The sequence below is a fragment of the Stylophora pistillata genome, chromosome 3 (genome assembly GCF_964205215.1).
Source record: "Stylophora pistillata chromosome 3, jaStyPist1.2, whole genome shotgun sequence".
Lineage (NCBI taxonomy): Eukaryota > Metazoa > Cnidaria > Anthozoa > Scleractinia > Pocilloporidae > Stylophora > Stylophora pistillata.
In genome coordinates this window covers 34833193-34853992 of record NC_142521.1, presented here as the reverse complement: position 1 = coordinate 34853992, position 20800 = coordinate 34833193, and the positions used below count along the sequence as shown (strand labels likewise).

The following is a 20800-nucleotide window of genomic DNA, read 5'->3' as shown; positions in this document are numbered from 1 at the left end:
ACGTAGCCGTGGCTCAGATTAAAGCAATGAAAAAAAATTTTAATTCTAAGAAAAACAAGTCCATAATCTAACCAATTTTAATTCAGATGACTAATTTTAATTATTAAAATAACTGTCAAAGATTCGTTATCGTCGACTGAAAACATCGGAAAAATACACAAATTTTTTTATTAAAAAACTACTAATTAGCCTTGTGTCCTTCTTCCAAAAGTGCGTTGGTAACTGATTCGGTTTCTTTGGTAGTCTTTATTTTCATTTAAGTTTTTTAAGGAAATCTCAACTGGCTAGCGGTATATCGTGATGATATGGAGTGCTTAATTGAACGATCTACACTTATTCGTATTTTCTGCGCGTCCTTAATTATTTAAATCTTATGTCACTTTGCCAGCCCAGCTTGAGAAATTCCGTCTTTATCTTTACCATTGCTCAAAGAAAGTGTACAAAGGTGTTCAGATAAGGTTTATCGTGCCAGTTTCTCAGCAAAATTTAAATACAAGAAAAAATACAACTTGGGATGGGCTTGAATGAAACACTTAAGATTAATTATTTGTTTTGCAGCAATGTTATTATATGATTTTAAAAGAGACAAAATTAAACATATTTAAAGGAACAGGTACAAAAATTTCTAAAAATTTTTTTAACAAAACGCATTCGGCCAACGGCTTTGGATTTTTCCAAATCATCCCGAGGCATTGAACTGTGTTTGTTATTGAGACTAGGGAAGAAGTGGCGCTGATTTAATTTGAAGAAACTTGCAGGTATCCTGTAATTATTTTGTTATTTATTCATTCGACTTTCACTGAGTAAACGCTGTTGAAAAACAAAATTGAAATTGAATAAGAATTTTCATTTTCATTTTCATTACGTGTGTTTTAAGACTTATTTGAGTGTTAAGAAAAAGGAATGGAAATGTTATATGACTTTAAGCCATTCTATGCAAAAATTGTATTAAGCAGGTTCTGATTCCCTGTGGCGGTCTCACCTAAGAACAATTCCTTTCAACTTTTTTTGATTGTGGTTGTGAATTTGGCATGGTAGCAGATGTTCAGTTTCTACGGTGACTAGAACTTGTTGTAGTAAATTTCGCGGCAAGCAATGTTTTTGATCATGTTAATCTTCTAGTCAAGGAAGAGAGTAAATCTCTCTGGTATGAGTTAACCTCGTATAGGAATTCCTGGAAATTCCTGCTTCTTATGCTTTTGATTACTCTGACTCTTTTTTTTTTTTTTTAACAAATTCTAAGTCAAATTCACGATCAAGGAATATTTTTAAATTTCAATTTAACACCTTCGAAATCTCTTTAAGGTGACCCTAAGTGTAAACAGCCTTTGCCTTTTCATTTTCCGCACCGAATTTTGAATTGGATAACCTGCGTAAGACCACGTAGCATCTCCAGGGGCGGTGCTCGTGAACGCCCCTTCTCTGAATCATCTATCTATTTTGTTGTTATTTAACAATCTTTTAAGGTTATTTTCTCTTAAGATATCTTTCCAAGTATAATTCTAATTCTTTCGATAAGTTAATTCTAATTCTTATATTATCATTCTTGTTTCTTTCGTGAGGCGTGAGGGGTCTAGCGGTCATTGCGCTGGACTCTGGGTTGGATTACCCGGGTTCAAGTCCTGGCTGGGGCACGACGTTGTGTCCTTAAACAAGTCGCTTCACTATCGTTGCTTCGTCTTCTCGGATGAGACGTAAAGCCGTAGGTCCCTTCTCCTGCAGGGTTAGAGGAAGGAGAGATCGTTACATGGATTGAAGCGACTGCCAGAGGAGCCCGATAAAATGCTGACGTCCGATCTCAACCTTTACAGCAACGTGTAATATTCATGAATTCTATGATTGATCTATGATTGTATCGCGCTACTGATCAGCACATGTAAATACGCATTATATAAATTGGTAAGTTATTAAGTTACTAAGTTATTTTGTGGCCGATGTCAACCATAAAAGTATGAAACTTAACAAATTCTATAATTTTTAAATTTTGAAACAGAATTCAGAGATTCAGAGAAGGGGCGTTCAAATTCTATGAAATTTAAATAGGATGGCGGCCGGTCGCACAACACCGCTTCTACCCGGTTTTAATGTTCTTCTACTATTGTCGATACTGGTAATGAGGGATAATGGCAGGAAGGATCTCTTACATTTCAAACGATACAAGAAGTCAACAGCTAAACCGCATTATCTTAGGCGGATATGTACACAAAAGTCCAGGACCTACGAAGATTAAAACCCCAAAACACTTGTGCAAGGAATGCGGCAAAACTGTTCGCTCAAATCAAAAGGTTTTGCTGTGCGCCGAGTGTAAAGGCCGGTCACACGCCCTGCGCCTTGGTCTTAATAAGGCGGGATACAAATATTACTTGGACTCATTGGACGGAAACTGGACCTGTGCCTGGTGCTCGCTTCCATTTAAAAACGCTGATTTGTCTATAGAAGAAATAAGCGACCCGAATACTTCAGGAATAAATATATTTTCGAACGTTGAAAATAATAACCAGCATCAACATGCATGAGGACCCTTTCAACTCTCCTGGGAGGAGCTCAATGTTCGAAGAGATGTATTTACATTCGCCGGAACTAAACTGTAAGTGGCAGTGACAAAAATGTAAATATTTCCTATTGGTATGTTAACACGTGGGTCGCTATGGAGTTAATTGAGTCTTTTGTTGTATGGTGTATTTAAGGTTTGACATTTCTAATGTATTCATCTCAGCTCTCGAACTCTCCTAGTTTTATGTTAAAACGCCCTCCAATCCTGAAATTGATCTCGCCAAAACTTTATCCGATCTACAGGAGGAGCTTCGCGATGGTTTTGCATCCCTCAAGAGAGAACTTTCTGAAGAGCACGAACCAGCGATGTAAAGACTCAAATCCACCCCTTCATCAGCACCGAAATTTAAGAATAAAAGCAAGAAGAAGCAGTTTGAGGTTCAGTTGGCCTCCTCATTCCTCCAATCTACGCCACCACAAGTTGAAAAGGCCCTTGAAGAACTTAAAGAAGGTGAGAAAAAGCTCGCTCATTGGAATAAGCTTATCTTAATCGCCGATTCCTATGAAGAAGGTTCCTATGAAGAAGGTTCCCCTCGGCAGTCCTACGGTTTTCCATCCTCTTGGCCCTTTTTCTCAAAAATTTAACATTTCCCACCACTGCCTCGTAGAATACCTCCACTACTACCTGGCCTAGAAGCTCGTCCGCCCTGCGAGGATCCTGTTTTGCCTATGGAAAGTTTGGCCATTTTCGAAGCCAGTGGCCTTTTCGTGGTGTTCAGCCCACGGCTAGCCAGCCCAGCAAGCAAATTTAATGGACGTCGAAAGCTCCATGCTTTTACCGAACAGAGATAAGTCTCTAATTTTTTCTCCTGAGTACTTAATGTAAATCACGACTTCTATGAATATGAGCAGGGTTTAAGCTCTAATATTATTGCAGCTAGTAGACTTAGGACCCACATTCAGTTTTGGAAATCTATTGGTGCCAGTCCGTATATTTTAGATGTTATAGCTACAGGCTATCGTATTCCTTTTTACTCCATACCCTCTGTAAGCTTCTCAGATAACAATAAGTCTGCCTTAGCCAATGCGGGTTTCGTCGAAGAAGCAATATCTGAGTTGTTACTCACCAATCGTGTTTTTGAAACGGACACGATACCGCATAATGTGAATCCGTTGTCTGTATCTGTGCATTCCTCAGGCAAGAAGCGTTTAATCTTAGATTTGCGGCTTATTAACAAGCACCTGTGGAAGCAAAGAGTTAAGTTTGAAGACTTTCAGGTCGCTTTGAATTTTTTGGATGCAGGTCATTTCATGTTTTCATTTGATATCAAGAGTGGTTACCGTCATGTTGAGATTTCCCCTCCTCACCAGTGTTTTTTAGGGTTTTCCTGGTATTACAAGGGTAAAGTTTGATATATTTTCTTCCGAATTCTTCCCTTTGGCCTTTCTTCACCCCCTTGTATCTTTACTAAGATAGTTAGACCTCTCGTTTCCCACTGGAGGCGACAGGGCATCCATATCGTTGTGTATCTTGACGACGGGTTAGGGGAGGGTTCTTCATATCAGGCTGCCTCGGTTAGTAGCGCGAAAGTAAAGGGGGATTTAGTTCACTCTGGCTTTGTTCCAAATTCGGAGAAGTATCTTTGGGTCCCCATCCCTGTCAATGATTGATTGGGGTTTGCTATTGATCTGTTTCAGGGCTTACGTTTTGTTCCAGGGAAGAAAATCAAGCGGGCTTTGTCCGACATTGTCTCCATTTTGGAAACTGGTCATTCTACCGCTAGAGAGCTTTCTGCTGTTGACTAAATTCCTTAATATGGCTATATGGGGCCCTCACTCTGTGGATAGGTTTGCTAATTCCTACAATTTCAAGCTTACTAGGTTCTATTCACACTATTGGAACCCTGGTTGTCAAGGTGTCGACGCTTTTTGGCTACGACTGGGTTGGGGAGAATGATTGGCTAGTACCCCTAGTGTCCCTTATTCTTCGGGTTATCAGGCATCTTGCGCATTGCAAGGCTGAGGGTTCTCTTATCGTGCCCCAATGGGTTTCGTCCCCGTTTTGGCCCATGCTCTTCGGAATCGAGTCTCCCTACCATTCCCTTGTCGAGGGCATCATTACTTTCACTGACGTTGCAGGGATTTTTATTAGGGGCTCCTCTGAATCCATTTTGGACGGGTCTAAGTTCAAGTCTTATGTACTAGCAGTTCGTTTATCCACTTGTTAGCTTACGATTATGTCCCTGATTTGTTATTTCATTTCACGCCTTTGTAATTTTGCACCTATTATCTTCACCTCGTTATATGTCCGATTAAATTATATCATGATTGCTGTAACTTGTGCCCCTTTTTCTTCATGTTTACAGTTTCTCGTTAGATAATTTTTTCCATTGACGGTGTTTTCTTGATCCCGCGTAGTTCGGCTCTATCTCTTAGTTCAGTATGTTTGTAGTCTCGGTTTCTGCTGTCGGCCTCGGCGGCCATGCCTGCCTCTAGTCTCGGTGACTAGTGGTTGCCTCCGTGTCTGTCTATGCTTATTAGTTTCGGTGACTTGTGTACGCCTCGGTGGTGGTGCTATTGGTAGTCCTGTTTTATATTTTTGCGTACCTCGGTGGCTGTGTGTTCTTCCCGTTTCATGCACTTGTGTACGTTTAGTGGCCGCTCATGTTTGTAATATCCGTGTCTGCATGCCTTGTGTAGTTTCCATACTATTTCTACAGTTTTTGACTCGGTTCTAATGCGTAGGATCGTTTCTAGTATATCCATTTTCTGTGGGTCCCCAACCAATTTTCTGGCCTCCGTTCCTTCTTGTTCCGTTTTTGTCTTCCTAAACGTTTTTTTCCAGTCTCATGTGGTCCGAGCTTACCCACGTTCAATATCCTTCCTTGCGTCTCTTAGCAAGCAAGTTACCCCAAGTGTTCCTTGGCTCCAGGGCAGATAGTACAACTGCTACGTATCTTTGCGGTTTCAAACGCTGACGTTCTTGGGCCTCTAGGTTCCCCGTAATCAGCGTCTTGCCAGCATCCCCGGCTTTCGTGTCCTTGTATTTACTCAGTGTCCTTCAAGCTTCTACTTCTCCAGCTCCAGTCCAGACGGCCTTGTATAGCATCCGGTGGGCACATGATCTTGCTGGCTTCCAGTCACCAACGAGACACACGCTTCCACAGAAAGTTTTGGAATCTTCCCGACGAAGATTGTGGCATCAGAAACCCAAGAAGTCCCGGATGACTACACAACATCTTCTTAAGTTCTTCCAGAGCCTGGATGGCTTTTTGGGCGATACGACACTTATGGCCATGGCACTCCTCGCTTACGCAGGGTTCTTGAAGTTTGATGAGCTTTCAAACCTAAGACTCAAGGACGTAATTCCACGTACAACATACTTTGAACTATTTATTGAAAGTAGCAAGACCGACCAGTATCGTGAGGGTGCCGTTGTACCAATTGTCAAAACCAGTACTGACCTCTGTCCCTGGGCTAACCTTGTCAAATACTTGTCCCAAGCTAAGCTCGTTCTCCCTACAGCTCTTAATGGCGGCGATGACTTCCTGTTTGGGAACATACAGACTAAATCCGGAACCCAATTTGTCTGTGACTGATCCAAGATTTCATACACCAGACGTCGTGATATTTTGTCAAAACAGTTAGCTGCCGTAGGCCTAGATCGTGCATCCTTTTCCTGGCACAGCTTTAGAAGTGGCGGTGCGTCTTCCGCTGCTAACGGTGGTATTTCTGACAGAATGTTTAAGAGACACCGTAGACGGCGTTCGGAAAACGCTAAAGATGGTTATGTTGCAGACTCGTTAGAAAGCCGTTTAGCGGTTGCTACCTCCTTAGGCCTGTAATTCCTGTTCTTTGTATTCTCAGCATCTCCTAGTTCGAGCTGCGCACCCACACTTTTGTATGAGTCGTGAATTTAAATAGGAAAGAAAGAACGATTCAAGTGGAGTTTTAATTATGCACTTGAATATAAACAGTCGGCAAAATTTATTTGAAGAATTAAAGCTGCTGAATATCTCGCTCAAGGCACACGAACTAGTAATACGTGAAACCAAAATCGATGGGTCCTATCCCAGTAGCCAATTTAGGCTCCCTGGATATCATATTTACAGGAAAGACAGAATAAAAGGTGGCGGTGGTCTGATAGCATATTTCTCGACAGTGTTGGCCTACCGAAAACTAACACTATCAAAGAGCTACAAGACCCTGGGAGCAATCGCTGTGGAACCCAAAATAGGAAGGAGAGATGTACTATTTCTTTCAATCTATAGGACGCCTAAGCAAAAATCAACGAACGAAAGCAATTCTTAAATGCACAGAGTTGAGGAGGAAATGAACGACATATGCCAATGGGCGAGTTTTCAAATTCAAACTATTGTTATCCTACGCGATCTAAATATGAACCGACTGAAGCCAAACCACAGTGAAGGAAAGATTCTTAAGGATTTAGAGGAAGTTAATAACTTAAAGTGTATGATAGAGGAACCAACCAGAATTTCAGCTGACTCTGAGACACTACTGGATGTAATCCAACGAATGCCTCCGAAATGTTTAAGAAATGTGGAACTTACGATCCAGCGATCAGCGATCACAGAATTAGCTACGGAGAATTGTCGGAGAAGGTCAGGAAGCACAAGACCAAGACGATTACTTTCAGGCTAACAAAGAATACAGACCTCGACGAGCTCAACAGGGACCTGAACGATGCCCCATGGCACGTAGGAGATGTGTTTAGTGACAGAGATGAGAAATACTACGACTGGAGGACATTATTTCAGTCAATTGTAGATAAACACGCACCCTTAAAAAAGAAAAGAGCAAAAGAGACGGACATTCCATATATGACGGCTGAATGGAAGCGGCCAATAAGGGATAAGAAAACGTGCGCGGTCCTCTTCGCAAAGAATCGGTCTACAGAGAATTTGGAATTTAAGAAGAAATAGAGAAATATTGCCACGTAGGAACGCAGAAAGGCATTGAAAGCTTACTGACAAAAGAGATCAGAAAACAGAACAGCTCAAACTTAGACCTAATGAGTTCTTTAATGCCTTCAGAACGTCTATTAGCACCAAAAGAAAAGATTCCAACGGGATATGCTTACAGTCTGATCCTAAGGAATGAGAAAGTACTAGAGGCCCTTAAAAGCATCAACCCAAAGAAAAGCTGTGGCTGGGACTCGGAAATACCACCGAACCTCCTCAAGAAAGTTGCCAGCAGAGTAGCACCATCTCTAATAAACCTTTACAATTATTGCATCAAACTTAGCCAGTGGCCTACTGCCCGGAAGACGGGCGAAGGGACCTCAGTTTTCAAAAAGTGTGACCGCTAATATTTAAAGAACTACCGCCCAATCACATCTCTTGCCTGTGTGGACAAAATATTTAAACACTCGCTTAGCAAACAGTTAGTGGGTCGCTACGACGCAACATTATATCATAGAATGACGGCCTACAGAAGTCAGCATAGTTGCGAAACAACATTAGTAACACTACTCAAAGAGTGGAAGCAGGCTGTGGACAGAAGAGAGATCGTGAAAATTCTATCAACTGACATGAGTAAGGCTTTCGACTGTCTATGCCATCTTCTCATTATAAAGAAACTGGAGGCTTACGGATTGGATAGCAGATCACTGAACCTATTTAGATCGTTTTTCGACAACAGGCTTAATAGAGTGAACATTAAAGATCATACCAGTGAACGGAAAACAATGGAACGTGGCTGTCCCTAGGGCATAGCACTAGGTCCACTACTGTGGAACATGTTCCAAAACGATATGCAATATCAGGTAAACGAGTCTAATCTGACAATGTGCACTGACGATCATCAATTGTACGCAACTGGAAAAACCAACGAGGCTGTTGATTCTGATCTGAGGAATCAAGGCCGACTAGCATGAGAGTCATTTTCTCCTTGCTAGCCCTGATAAGTTTCAATTCTTATCCATCAATCCAAGAAGAGTCTTGAACATCGACAACCAGTAAATCAACAAAATGGAACAAATAAAACTTCTAGGCGTCTACATCGACGAAAACCTCGACTTTGCAAGTCACATCAGCGACCTGTGCACTAGAGTCAGCCAAAAGTGGGTGCGCTGGTGCGATTGCGCAATTTAATTCCATGCAACGCTAAGTCAAGATTATACAAGAGTGCTATACTACCACATCTTACTGCCACCTTGTATGGAATTTCTGTAAGGCATCCGATAGTAGAAAGATTGAACGGGTACAGGAACGCGCATTACGCGCAATATATAAATCTAAGACGGAAACGTACGAAGATCTTCTCGTTCGTGCTAGACTGCCGACTCTAAGTTACAGGCGGCTGCAGGATATCGCCATTCTGATGTAGAAGGTTAAAAACGATCTTGTTCCAAGCTGTCTATCACGATTATTCAATTCCAGGAATTCTCAATATTCCCTTACAAACTGTGACTTTGAAATACCTCGTTTTAATACCATAGGTTACGTAAAACATATAATGAGATACCAGGGCCCATATATCTAGTCAAAACTTAGTAAGGGATTAAGGATGTCACCCGCCCTCACGACATTAATTTTAAGAAAAGAATAAGGAAAATCGCCCACGCACCCCGTGGTTAAATCCGTAGTTCCAAGCATATTTTAGAAGATAGCAACGTGGTCGATCAGAGAATCAATACAGTAAGCTAGCCTTGCATAGCTAACCACGGCAGATTGTTTTTTATCTCTGCTTTCGTTTCAAATTCTTACCCATTTCTCATGGGGGAATTGTTTACAATAACACATTCCTTAAGCTAGTGGAGGGCGTCTGTTTTTCTTTGCGTATTCGAACACCTATAAGTCTTTAGAAAGTTCTGGGTAGACTTGAGCTTCATTGTGGACTTAAAAGAGGACAATTCATTCATTTATAATGGCAGGTCACATGTTCTTTACCGAAGACGTTGAATCGAAGATGGGAAGCAAATGTGTAGATGTGACACACTCAACTATTTGTCACGCAAGGCTGAAATTATTTCAATCTTGTTCCCACCTTGTAATTTTACGGCCATGAATATCGATGAATGGCGTTTTTTAAACAAACTTGTTTACATAATAATTTTTCTCAGCAGTTAGACATTGCTGTGAAACTTGTTAACTTCGCAGCGGGGATCTCATGTAGAGTTGAATGTAACAGTGACATTACCTAAAAGAGCCAATAAGCAGAACACAAAACAACAATTAGCTATAAAGATTAGGGAAAGGATCAAAATCAGAGTAAAGGCGACACACAGGCAAAGAACGAAATGATTGGAATAGGAGAAAAATACCAAGTATGGAGCTGGAAAGAGAAGGAGATAGATAGGGCGAACTAGACCTGAGGATAAATGTATGATAAATGATGTGCCATTTGAAATCACTACTACAAGCAAAGAATCTTAGCTGAGTAGAGAACATTCTTCCCAAATTGAGAGTTTTGGTTACAAAACTCACATTGTTCTGCAGTATATTTGAATGCCTCTTTGGGAAGATTATCAACTAGTTTATCAAGACCTGAACTCTTAAATTGAAAGCTATCAATGAAAGTGAGATGATTTCCAATCATAGAGGCCATATATTTTTCCATATCATTTGAAATTGCGTTAATGTTCATTTCACATTCTTCTCCTCTTTTATTCGTATATTTATTATTCTTAACAATGCAATCTCTCCAATTTCTGGCATGATAAAATGAGAATGATAACCTCTCAGATTATGAAATATTACTGGTATTTTATCACTGATTCGAAAGTTCAAATTACAATCTTGATGAGCTGAGCCTCAGTATTTTCCGGTTATGTGGCAATGATCTCTTACTCGAATATCTTCATTGGTTTATAGCAAATAAAAAAATATGCCACAAATGCGGCACTTATCAGCGTTTTGAAATTGTTCCTCATCCTCCTTAGTCATTTTTAGTGGTTTGTTAAATTTGGATTTGATAACCAACTTACAATATCTCACCTCCTTCAGTATCTGTTCCATGAATTTGTAAACAGCTTTCTCGCCACGCTATATTTGAAGAGGTTTTGTATATTTGTCATCTGATTTAATAGCTTTGCAGCACCTTTTTGAGCGAGATAAGTTCCACTGTTGGCTAATCCTTTGAGAACCATTTCACCTATTGAATGACTGTTGCCTACATCAAATAATGCTCCACCTGATTTATATCTAACGAATTTAGTTTTGGTTATACCACATTCAGCCCAAGTGCATTTTAACATCAATCTACCATTTTTAGCTGGTTCATATCTTTCACTACCTTCTACGCAATCGGTAAATTTTTTTTGCTTGACACATTAAGACTTCATTTATAAAATACCTTTGATATTTCTGAAATAATTAGCTATGATTTTCTCGTTTTTCATCGTGTCATGTATTTCAAACACTTGCAGAAGATCGAAATATGATTTGCCTTTTTTTCATCTCATTCAAGAAATACAGACAAAAGTATCCACAAGTCGTTGTTTTAATATTTTGAATTTGATCGTTCTGATGAATGAGTCAGTTTCTTCTTTTTACCATGATCAACTATTTCTTGAAATGGTGGCATTCCAAATGAATCGAAGTAATTGATGACATTATCTTTAACAAAAGTTGTTACCCAATGTGATCCTGACATATATGATAGGTGAACATTGTAAACAAATAGAGCTGTTTATGGTTGTGTGGAGCCTTTTCATCTCCGCTTAAAACATTATTTATTGGAATTTTTAGATATTTACACCATTCAAGCAGATCAAAATTTTTCGGAGGTATTGTTTTGTGAAATTGTGGTCTTACGAAATTGCTCCGATTAATGGAATTGAATTAAACGGGTTGTCTTTTTCCCAGAAGTAATCCTTTGCTTTTCTTTTTTTAGGTTTTCTTTTTTTAATTTTTTTAAACCTCTGCCAACTAGATCATTTGACCAGTTTCCAATAAATGGAGGTGGATATGCGTAAGCACCCAATCTTGGAGCTCCTCTACCTTTTGATCCCAACCGTGGTGCACCTCGTCCAGAAATTAAATTCTTAACCAAATCAATAGCCATTAATTACCAATTGAAGCAAGGACAGATCGTTATCTAACTCGTCAAAACTAAAAAATTAGCCCCAAAAAACTTATGACATTTGATGAATATTATTTGGCAAAACAAGGAGTTTTGAGATATATTTTTTCTTGGACTTTGAATGATGAACCTTCGTCAACTACTAATGGTAGAAAATTGGAAACAAGGTCAGGTAGTGAAGTCACTTAAAATTACACAACGACGAAAAAACTTTCAAGTCAGACAAAGAAGACTACTTGATATGCCAAGATCATTTTCTGATGATAATGAAGCAATCAGTAAAAAACATACTGATGACAAAGCTGTGAGTGAAGCTAACAAATGCTTACCACTTGATGGTGGTCGATCTATGACAGGTTATTTGAACCTTAATAATAAAAAAGCGATCAATTGAGCAGCACCAACAACTGGAACCGATCTTTGTAATAAGATTTATGTGGACACTGATTTAGCTAAAAAGCATGATATTGGAAGTGTTGATTTGAGCGATTATCTTGAAAAAACAAAAGGTGGTGATATTGAAAAGGCTTTAAATTTCACTAGTATTCATGGAGCAGATAGACAAATAACTGGTATTTCAGATCAACCATTGAATGGAACTAGTGTTGTTAATACAAATAAAAAGTCCAGTCTGAACTCGTTAAGAAAGCTGATTTAAGAACTATGTTTAATGAATTAGATTGTAAATTAGATAAAACAACATTCAATACTGAAATTGCTAAAAAACTTAATTCATCAAATGTTTTCCTTTTGGATGGTACACGCGCCATGACTGGGAATCTAAACATGAATTCCAAATCTATAACAAACCTCAAAGATCCACAGCCTGAAGAAAGCTTCAGTGAATACTACTGTTAATTACGTTAATAAGACAATTAGCGGCAATAATGCTTTCAAGAAAACGAATTATGAAAAATACGTTCATTTGAGTTCGTTTTTCATCATTAATATATAAATAACCTTCTCTACATGGTATTTTATTTGATAGACTGATTTTCTTCGGACTTTATACCTGTTGTCATGTAAATCAATGGATTTGTAATGTTCGAAATCTGAACCATGGACTAATCCACAATTGATACACTCAAATAAACCATTTTTCGAATTAACATTTCGATTCTTTCAGCATTTCTCTTCAACTGGTTAATTTTTTTTGATCACTTCATCACAGAAAGGATAATAACTTCTTTTATCATCAATGCTAAGTGAATATTATAGTCACACATCCGACATAAACCATATATATATAAAAAGCTATTCATAAAAAAAACTACTTTAAATATTCTCGAGATCATTTATCCATTTTCTAAACTCATCAATTAAATTAACTAAAGTTTCATTTCCTTCTAAATAATATTTGATATCATTAAGATCATATACAATGCTGTGATAAAATTCAACAATTATATATTTATTAATTATTTTTTTTCACAAGTTTGAACAAGCTTGAACCAGTTTGAACTGGTTTTAGATCCGCCATTTTGATTTTTCATGAGCCTGTGTTTTTGGATTCCGGCTTTGTTGAAAATAGTTTTTAATATAGTTTTCAAATTTCTGGATTTTTGATTTTTGATCTTAAGTTTTCGATGTATTTTTCAAATTCTTCGAAAACATTTTTTAGATCAAATTTTTTTTTTATTTTGAGCCCACTGACGAGCATTCTTCTGAAACCCCCAATTACCTACTACTTAAGAATAGCATATGATAATTCGGAGACAGTTAAAAGAACAAAAGAAACTGCTTTTCATATTCAGATGGCGAGGAAGAGGGGATCACCAAGGGATTCTGAGCCCTACTCTAAGAAAGAGATTCAGATTATAGAGCTATGCTGCCTTGAAAGGTCCTAAGAACACGACTTAGTTTGTGGTTAAAGATTAACTTGCTTGACGACAACACTGACATTGCAAACTAATATAGGCAACACGTGCATTGCGTCAACTTGGCAGCAGACGTGGGTGGAAATCCAGATGCAGGTCCAGGATAGGGAAGAATTAGAAGATTTCGTCGTTTCTCCATACGCTAAGAGGCGCGACGGGCAGTAAGTAAATGCATTGTGTCTCTCTTAGGATCTCATCTCCATGAATCAAGATTTTTCCACATTGGTTTACCAACTCTGTGCACTGCAGGTACCAAAACTCATTTTTTTGATGACTAAAGAATGAGTTGCAGGATGAGTTGCCCGCGGTAAGCCTCGTGCAGCTTACCGCGGGCACTCGGTTAGACGTTATACGCGGGTTTCGCATGGGCTAGTGGACGTGCAAGTAAAGAATGTGTAAGCTCGCGGTTTGAGCGGTAAATTATAATGATTAGGTTGTAGTTGAAAAAATTATTCATTCTCCGTATTTTGCATTTTCTTATTAACTTGTATAACTAAAATAGTCAGAGCTTCAGCTTTGTCAACCGGAAGAAATCATTTAAATTCGATTTTCTGTTGAAAGGAAAACGACAATCAAACCAACTTCATTCAGCGAAGTTTGGAAAAGTAGGAATCTTGACGTGTTCGTTCAATGTGACCACTCGTGTTACATGCGAAGATACCTGATACTTGGCTGTGGTGGTCGTATTAATTCTACAAGTGTTTTAGTTTCCAGAAAAACACTCCAGTCCTACATTAATTGCGAACATACAAAACTACTAGCTGCTTCTTCTAAAGTGAAATTTACGAACACAGGTGACTTGATCACTGAAATTACCAAATATTGTACATACTTCTTACGCGGATAGGTGATAATCTATTTAGCGTATGAAATTTTCCGTGGAAACGGCCCGTTTGGTCTGATCTATCGGAGAATACATCTGTGTAGATCCATTTAGACCTAGTGATGTAATTGCCTTTCTCTTTTTTTTTTATTTGATTTGTTTCGGTTCTTCAACATGTATTTTACTTGGTTAATGTCTTGTTTACATCACTAGTTTAGCAGAATTTAATGGAAACGCAGTCGAGATGTTCTTGGTGGCTTAACTTAGTTCCCACTATTTTACGAGGTGCGCCGCCAATGCATTGATGAAAAGGCAATGTTTGTTTGTGGGGTCTGTCTCCAGATTTTGGCATGTGTCGAACAAGACTGGAAGGTTTACTTTTTTATTGTTTTATCATTATTATTTCATGGAACATTAAAAACCAATTTACACAACCCGCATATAGCATTAGCTAGTCTTGGCGGTTATTAGTAATAAATAAGTAAATACTAAACATTGTAAGCTAAAGGGGTTTCATTACTACTACAATGTCACTGCAGTTATAAGCTATGGATTAGTTTACTACATTATAGGCTAAAAGATACGTACAGTAATCATACAATTACAGGTGGTCGCATTTTGCGTTGAACTACTTTGGAATTATTCAAGTTTGCTATCCATGAATGATTACAATTTGCTGTCAGTCAGGTTGCACTTAACGAATGGGTAATTGATCTCTAACAAGTTACTTTGCCCAGTTGATATGAATTAATCTATAGTTATTAATAGTTTCCACGGATCTCTCGAATCTTGCACCGAATCGATATTCCCCACGGTATGTGTAATAAAGATCACTCTCAAGATAAGTGAGAAAGCAAGCAATCCTATATTTAATCGTTTCTTTATCTATTTTTTAAAATTTTACATTTGTATATTGATTGACTTATTTATCTATTCATGTATCTATTAAGCTAGCTTATGAATTTAGTTATTTTTATTTATTGAGACTTTTTTCTCCGCTGGAATCATAATCATAAGCTTCAACTGTTTGCACGCTCAAGATTTCTGTTCGACAGGAATAATGTTCTGTAAGTTGTAACTTCTTTTCAGATAGTCAACCAATTATAAACGTTGATAGGTTCAGAAGGCAACTCCTAAATCCAATAGGATTCACAATAAATATTGTTATCGATTTTCATTAGAACTTTTTCTTGATTAATCCATAGATCCACTAAAGGTTTGTGTGTGTGAATGCAAACTGAAGCACAAAACAAAAAGGCAGTTCTTGTTTTGCCAAGGTATCGATTTCTATTCATCTGCCGTCCAGATGGTCTACATTTTTAACTACTTTGTTGTTATCAATGTCATTCTGTGCTAAAAGATATCAACAGCTCTGTTTCCCCAGATACATTTACGATTTAAGGTTGTGTAAATCACGGTAACTTTACTTATTACGTTAGGCTCATCTATGCTAACGACGGTTCCAATATTTACTTTACGTACATCATTCCTGCATAGTTATTGTATATTCCAAAGCTGCCACATGTGTAGCCATAAAGAGCACGTTTAATGTAACCTGTTTGAGATAAAATTATCAAGGGAAGAGTGATATTGATGATTTCACTGTGTACTTGCCTATCAGGTTTTCACAATTTTCATCGTTTCTCCTCCCCCCCCCCCCCTTCCCACCTTTTTTTACTTTTCTGAATTCGTGATTAAAACAACAGAAAAAAATCACAGAAAAGAGTTAGGATATTAAAAAAAAATGATATGGAGTATATACCCGAATTCCTCCAGAAAAACTCGATTTTTAAGATTTTTTGAGAATGACTCTTAGCCTTGTTTTTTCAAAAGAAAGAAGTCAAAGATGTCAAGAAGCCCGCCTTAAATGCATTTACGCGGATATTTGCTTCCCATAACTTGACTGATCTCTTTAATAATTCTGGAGATTTTGATACTCGCCATACTGAGATGAAGTCCATGTCTGGCCGCACTCTCCGTTATCATGTCCATCAAACACTAGAGTTATTAATAGATAAATTCGCACAGTAAGTGAAAGGGTGTTCATATACTGAAAAAAAAAAAAACTGATTCCAACTCGTTCGGTCGCATTTTTAGGCGTTGCTCTGATTGGCTTCTTGTATACATCTCTCTAGTCTGACATCCTGTTTTGATTGTTTGTCTTGAAATAGTTACCGGTAAGTAAATAGATAGGTCTTTGCAAGTACCTCTCTCTGCAAGCAACTCTCTCTGTAAGTATCTCTCCCTTTAAGGTTACCGTGCACCTTCAAGGGTGTCTCGTGTGCAAGCGATGTAGCGCGTCCGGTTTAAACTGTAGATATCTAAACCCCTATATCAAATTAAAGCTTATAGGACTGGCTATCAGACTGTACCAAAATTTTTGAAAAAAATAACTACTCACATGACACTGTACTTTCAAAACACATTTGGGACTTAAAGGAGCGAGGCAACGACTACAAGATCAACTGGCGCATCATCAAAAGGGCAAGCGTATACAAAGGCAAACTATCTCGCTGCAACCTATGTTTGGCTGAAAAACTTTGCATCTTGACCACTCAGAATGCCTCTCTTTTAAATAAAAAATCTGAACTTGTCACGAAATGCCGCCACGAAAACAAGTCTTTCGCACCATCCAATCAGAAGAAGCGCGTGCGTGACGACTTCTAACCATTCTTGAATTTTAAACATTCATAACCGTTTACTTCTTGTAGACAACTCCCAGTCTGATGACCACCTAGAGCGTGAAACTCGTGTAACTAGTAATAATTTCTTTCTTTCACATTTGTATATATATACGTATATGTATTTCTGACACGTTGACTTACCCCAGTAGCATCCGCCTGAAATGCGATATCCCACGTCGATCCCGTTGCATGTGTTAGTCTCCCAATGATAGGGAAAAGAATGGGATATGATAATGCGTGGACAACTACAATGGAGGAATTATCTGTTTTACAAAATATGTTATCAAGCAGCAGCTTCATATCAGGAATAACAAACAAACGTGATCATCCAGCCTTTCATACTTTTACACTTAGAAAGAAATTTACTTGTTTGTATCTATGTTATCGTGGGTAAGTATCGTAAGACCGTGACGGTTGTTGGGGTGGAATTGACTTGTAGAACGATTATCCTCATCGTTTTGCCAATTGGTGTTCAAACTCTGCGTTGTATTGATTTCCACTCCATCTTTTCGAAGAAAAGACACTTTTTGTTGTTTCATTAAACAATTGCCACCGCTGTGTACTTGATACATGCACTATCTTGGATTGTTTTTTCGGTATTGCTGTTTAAAGTGCAACAACTAAGCGGAGCAAAAACGATCAATGGAAAAAAAAAAAAGTAGTTAACTTACTTTCCCTTATGGCATCCTGAGTTGAATCTGTTTGACCCACTGGGTATCTTAAGAGAGAGTAAAAGCGAGACTATCTTGCGTTATGGTCATGTTTAGCTTATTTAAATTTTTCATTTTCATAAATTAACAACTTGCCGATTCATGTTCTCTGTATCAACATGTTGCTCTTTCACCAAGGGAAAGGAGGAGATATTTGAGGAAGGCGTTTTGGTTGATATTGTTTGCAATATTCTAACCGATTTTATTCTTCTTATGAGAAATTTTGTGTTAAATGTAGGAGTTAATGTATTGGTTTTGAATGAATTTTAACCCCTTCCATCACTTTTATTCGTGTGGTCATTTTTGTATGAAATGACAGGCTGAAGTTGACATCAAATAAAAAGAAATCTCCTTTCAGATACTCACAACGAACAGAATTATCACTAAAAAAAGAAGAAGCGGTCAATAATTTGGAAATAGATAAGTCCAAGAGTAAAATATCAAGGATTAATGCTCAGATGAATGAGAAATTTACCTGATAAAATACTGTATGCAAGAGAATTCCATCACTTCGTAGCACATCGACCCTAAAGGTTCCTAAAAGGACACAAACATAGATTTGATTGTGATGCTAAGAGGTGTTTCGTTGCCCACTATTAGGTGATAAGAGTCTAAACCCTTACATTTCTGAAACAACCACTGATATATACGTGTAAAAGTAACGTTGAGTTGTTTTCAGTCACCACTGATAATTTTTGTCCGTCCACCATTACGATTCTACTCTTCGTTCATTAAATGACCCTTAGGCATCTATTGTTTACAAGCCTGTTACTGTTCGCCCGCCTGTTACTCTTCGCCCGGGTGCGCCTTGGTTTACTGAGGAGATGAGATCGACGAAAAACTTGAGAAGAAAACTGGAAGCTGAAAATGGAGTAGCACCAGGAGTGACCTCAGCAACCGTTTGAAAATGGATTAGTGTTGAATAGTTAATTATTTGGTTCGTAATGCCAAAGAAATTTTTTTTTCCTCTCTTATTGAGAATCACTGTGGAAACCAACGGGTTCTTTTTCAAGCCATCAACAATCTTCTGAACCTTAATATCATGCATCCAATATCTGATGCTGGTTTAACTGATCAGTTCAATTCATGTTTTAAGAATAAGATTAGTCTTATTGGAGAATGATAACCTTAATTTATTGTTGATGGAACCTGTTCAGATATTCCATCTGCACTGCTTCAATGTGAACTAACATCCTTCGAAAGAGTTTGAACGCAGGGCGTAGCCACGGTGCTTAATGCAAGTCCTGCAAGGCTATGTCTTGTGCATTGGATACTGTTTCGGCCTCTGTTCTTATTAGATACCTTTCTGTTCTTCTTCCATGGGCAGTAATCACTGATCTGGTAAATTGCTTTCTGAAAACTTCGCTTATACCTGTGACACTCAGACTGCTCTGATTATTGCACATGCAAAGAAGCCACATCTGAATGCTGACGACTTCAAAAACTTTCGTCCTGTTTCAGTTAAGTCCTTCCTTCCTTTTAACGGTAATCGAAAAGCGGTAGCAGCTCAACTTGTTAATTTCATTACTAAAAAATAATCTTGGTGAATCGTTGCAATCATCCTATAAACACTACCATAGCACGGAATCTTCCATTCCTGAAGTTCACAACGACATATATACTAAAGGCTGTTGACAAGCGACGTACTTTTGTTCTGTTATTGCATAATCTGCATTAGTGGTTCGATTCCTCTTCTTCGGAGGTCACTTTTGGTGTTCCACAGGGACCTCTTCTAGGACCGCTCCTGTATCTGTTGTATGCTGCTAGCTGCATGGATGACATAATACGTCAACATGGAATGGAATATCACTTTTACGCAGATGACTCGGGGATTTAGATTTTTTCCGACTCTTCCACCTACTGTTGGTCGTTGGTTTCTCGTATCCAAGCCTGTTTATTTGACATTTCTTCCTAGATGTCGTTTACTAATTGAAGTTAAACGGCTGTAAAAGTAAACCACTGAATTATTGGATCCCAATTTAGACCTACTTTGCAGTTCCCACCTGTTGTAGATGATAGATCCATGATCCGTCCATCTAAGTACACCAGAGAAATTAGTGTCACATCTGATAGTGCACGGAACTTTGGCCATCATATTATTGATATTTGCAGTCTTTTTAGTCTAATATATATATGTAATATTCATCGCATAGAAAATTTTTATCGACCGAGCCGGCGAAGATTTTAGTTAATGCTTTTGTTGCGTCAAGACTTGACAAATATAATTCTTTATTATCTAACTACACTCCGTAGAATATAAATTACGCCCAAGACAAATACAAATATCACACGGTATTCGTACTCCTGTTAGACAGGTTGTCTTGAATCGCGTAAGGGACGAACTGAATTAAAGTTACAAAAAAAAAAAGGTAGACAATTTGAATTAGTTGATTAGATAAATAGAGCAAAGAAAGGTAGTTAGACGACAATTGAAATAATGTGCTGAAATAACAATTTGGTGTGTTGGATAATCAATGAATTATTAGACTTTTTAGGTGTGTCGTATTGTTGAGTATTTTTAATCGTTATTCGTATTTTGACTCGCCCTACGGGCGGGTCAAATACTTACCGATACTACTCAACAAAACGTTTGATATGATATGTTTATTATATAGTCTACCTCGTTGCCTTTTATACTAATTACAGCTCATGCAGAATCGTGTAGCTCGCTTAATTTTAGATAGGTGCAAGAGCGATCATATCAAGCTATATTACGCCATTACTCAGCGAACTTCATTGGCTGCCCATGAAACATCGTATTACTTTTAATAACCTTTGCGAATCTGAATAACTTGGCTCCTTGTTAAATCAATGACCTTCTGCATATATACACTCTAAAGTGCAATTAAGATCGTCATTTAGTTTTCAACTTCAAGTTACTCCTTCTCATCTCCATTTGACAAACTCATTTAGATAATAACTCCTTAAAAAGAAAACCTTTGCATGCATTAATCTGTTAACTGTTTTGCGCAATAAGATCTCAAAAAAGATGTTCTATTTACATTTTTCTGAGATACAATGAAACATATGAAGTTCATATATTTTGTACTGCGGTATTAGATACACATGATACACGATCCTCGCAGTAGATAGCGCTATTTAAGCAATAGCGAAAATCAGACCTGAAAAAATTCAGGCCTGTACGGGACTTGAACCGGCCTGATTTTT

The 20800-nt window shown here is 38.1% G+C and overlaps 3 protein-coding genes and 1 pseudogene across 10 annotated transcripts in view; 3 read left to right on the top strand and 1 right to left on the bottom strand.

The window, feature by feature from the left end:
- Window positions 1-20800, top strand: part of LOC148735802 (uncharacterized) — a 208900-nt gene that overhangs the window by 149159 nt on the left and 38941 nt on the right. The gene's annotated exons all lie outside the window — the stretch shown is intronic.
- LOC148735804 (uncharacterized) overlaps window positions 1-20800 on the top strand; it is a 74217-nt gene that overhangs the window by 32452 nt on the left and 20965 nt on the right. The gene's annotated exons all lie outside the window — the stretch shown is intronic.
- LOC148735805 (uncharacterized) lies at window positions 2509-4824 on the top strand (annotated as a pseudogene).
- LOC111343321 (uncharacterized) overlaps window positions 14605-20800 on the bottom strand; it is a 37109-nt gene continuing 30913 nt past the window's right edge. For 5 of the 8 annotated variants that reach the window (XM_088754908.1, XM_088754901.1, XM_088754905.1 and 2 more), the window contains 4 exons: window positions 18108-18169; window positions 17594-17663; window positions 17064-17167; window positions 14605-16236 (listed from right to left, as the gene is read on the bottom strand). In XM_088754908.1, coding sequence (XP_088611034.1) covers window positions 16102-16236; window positions 17064-17167; window positions 17594-17663; window positions 18108-18169 — 371 coding nt within the window. In that variant the 3' untranslated portion in view covers window positions 14605-16101. The remainder of the gene's footprint in view (window positions 16237-17063; window positions 17168-17593; window positions 17664-18107; window positions 18170-20800) is intronic. The other 3 variants (XM_088754909.1, XM_088754904.1, XM_088754903.1) reach the window with 2 other exon arrangements.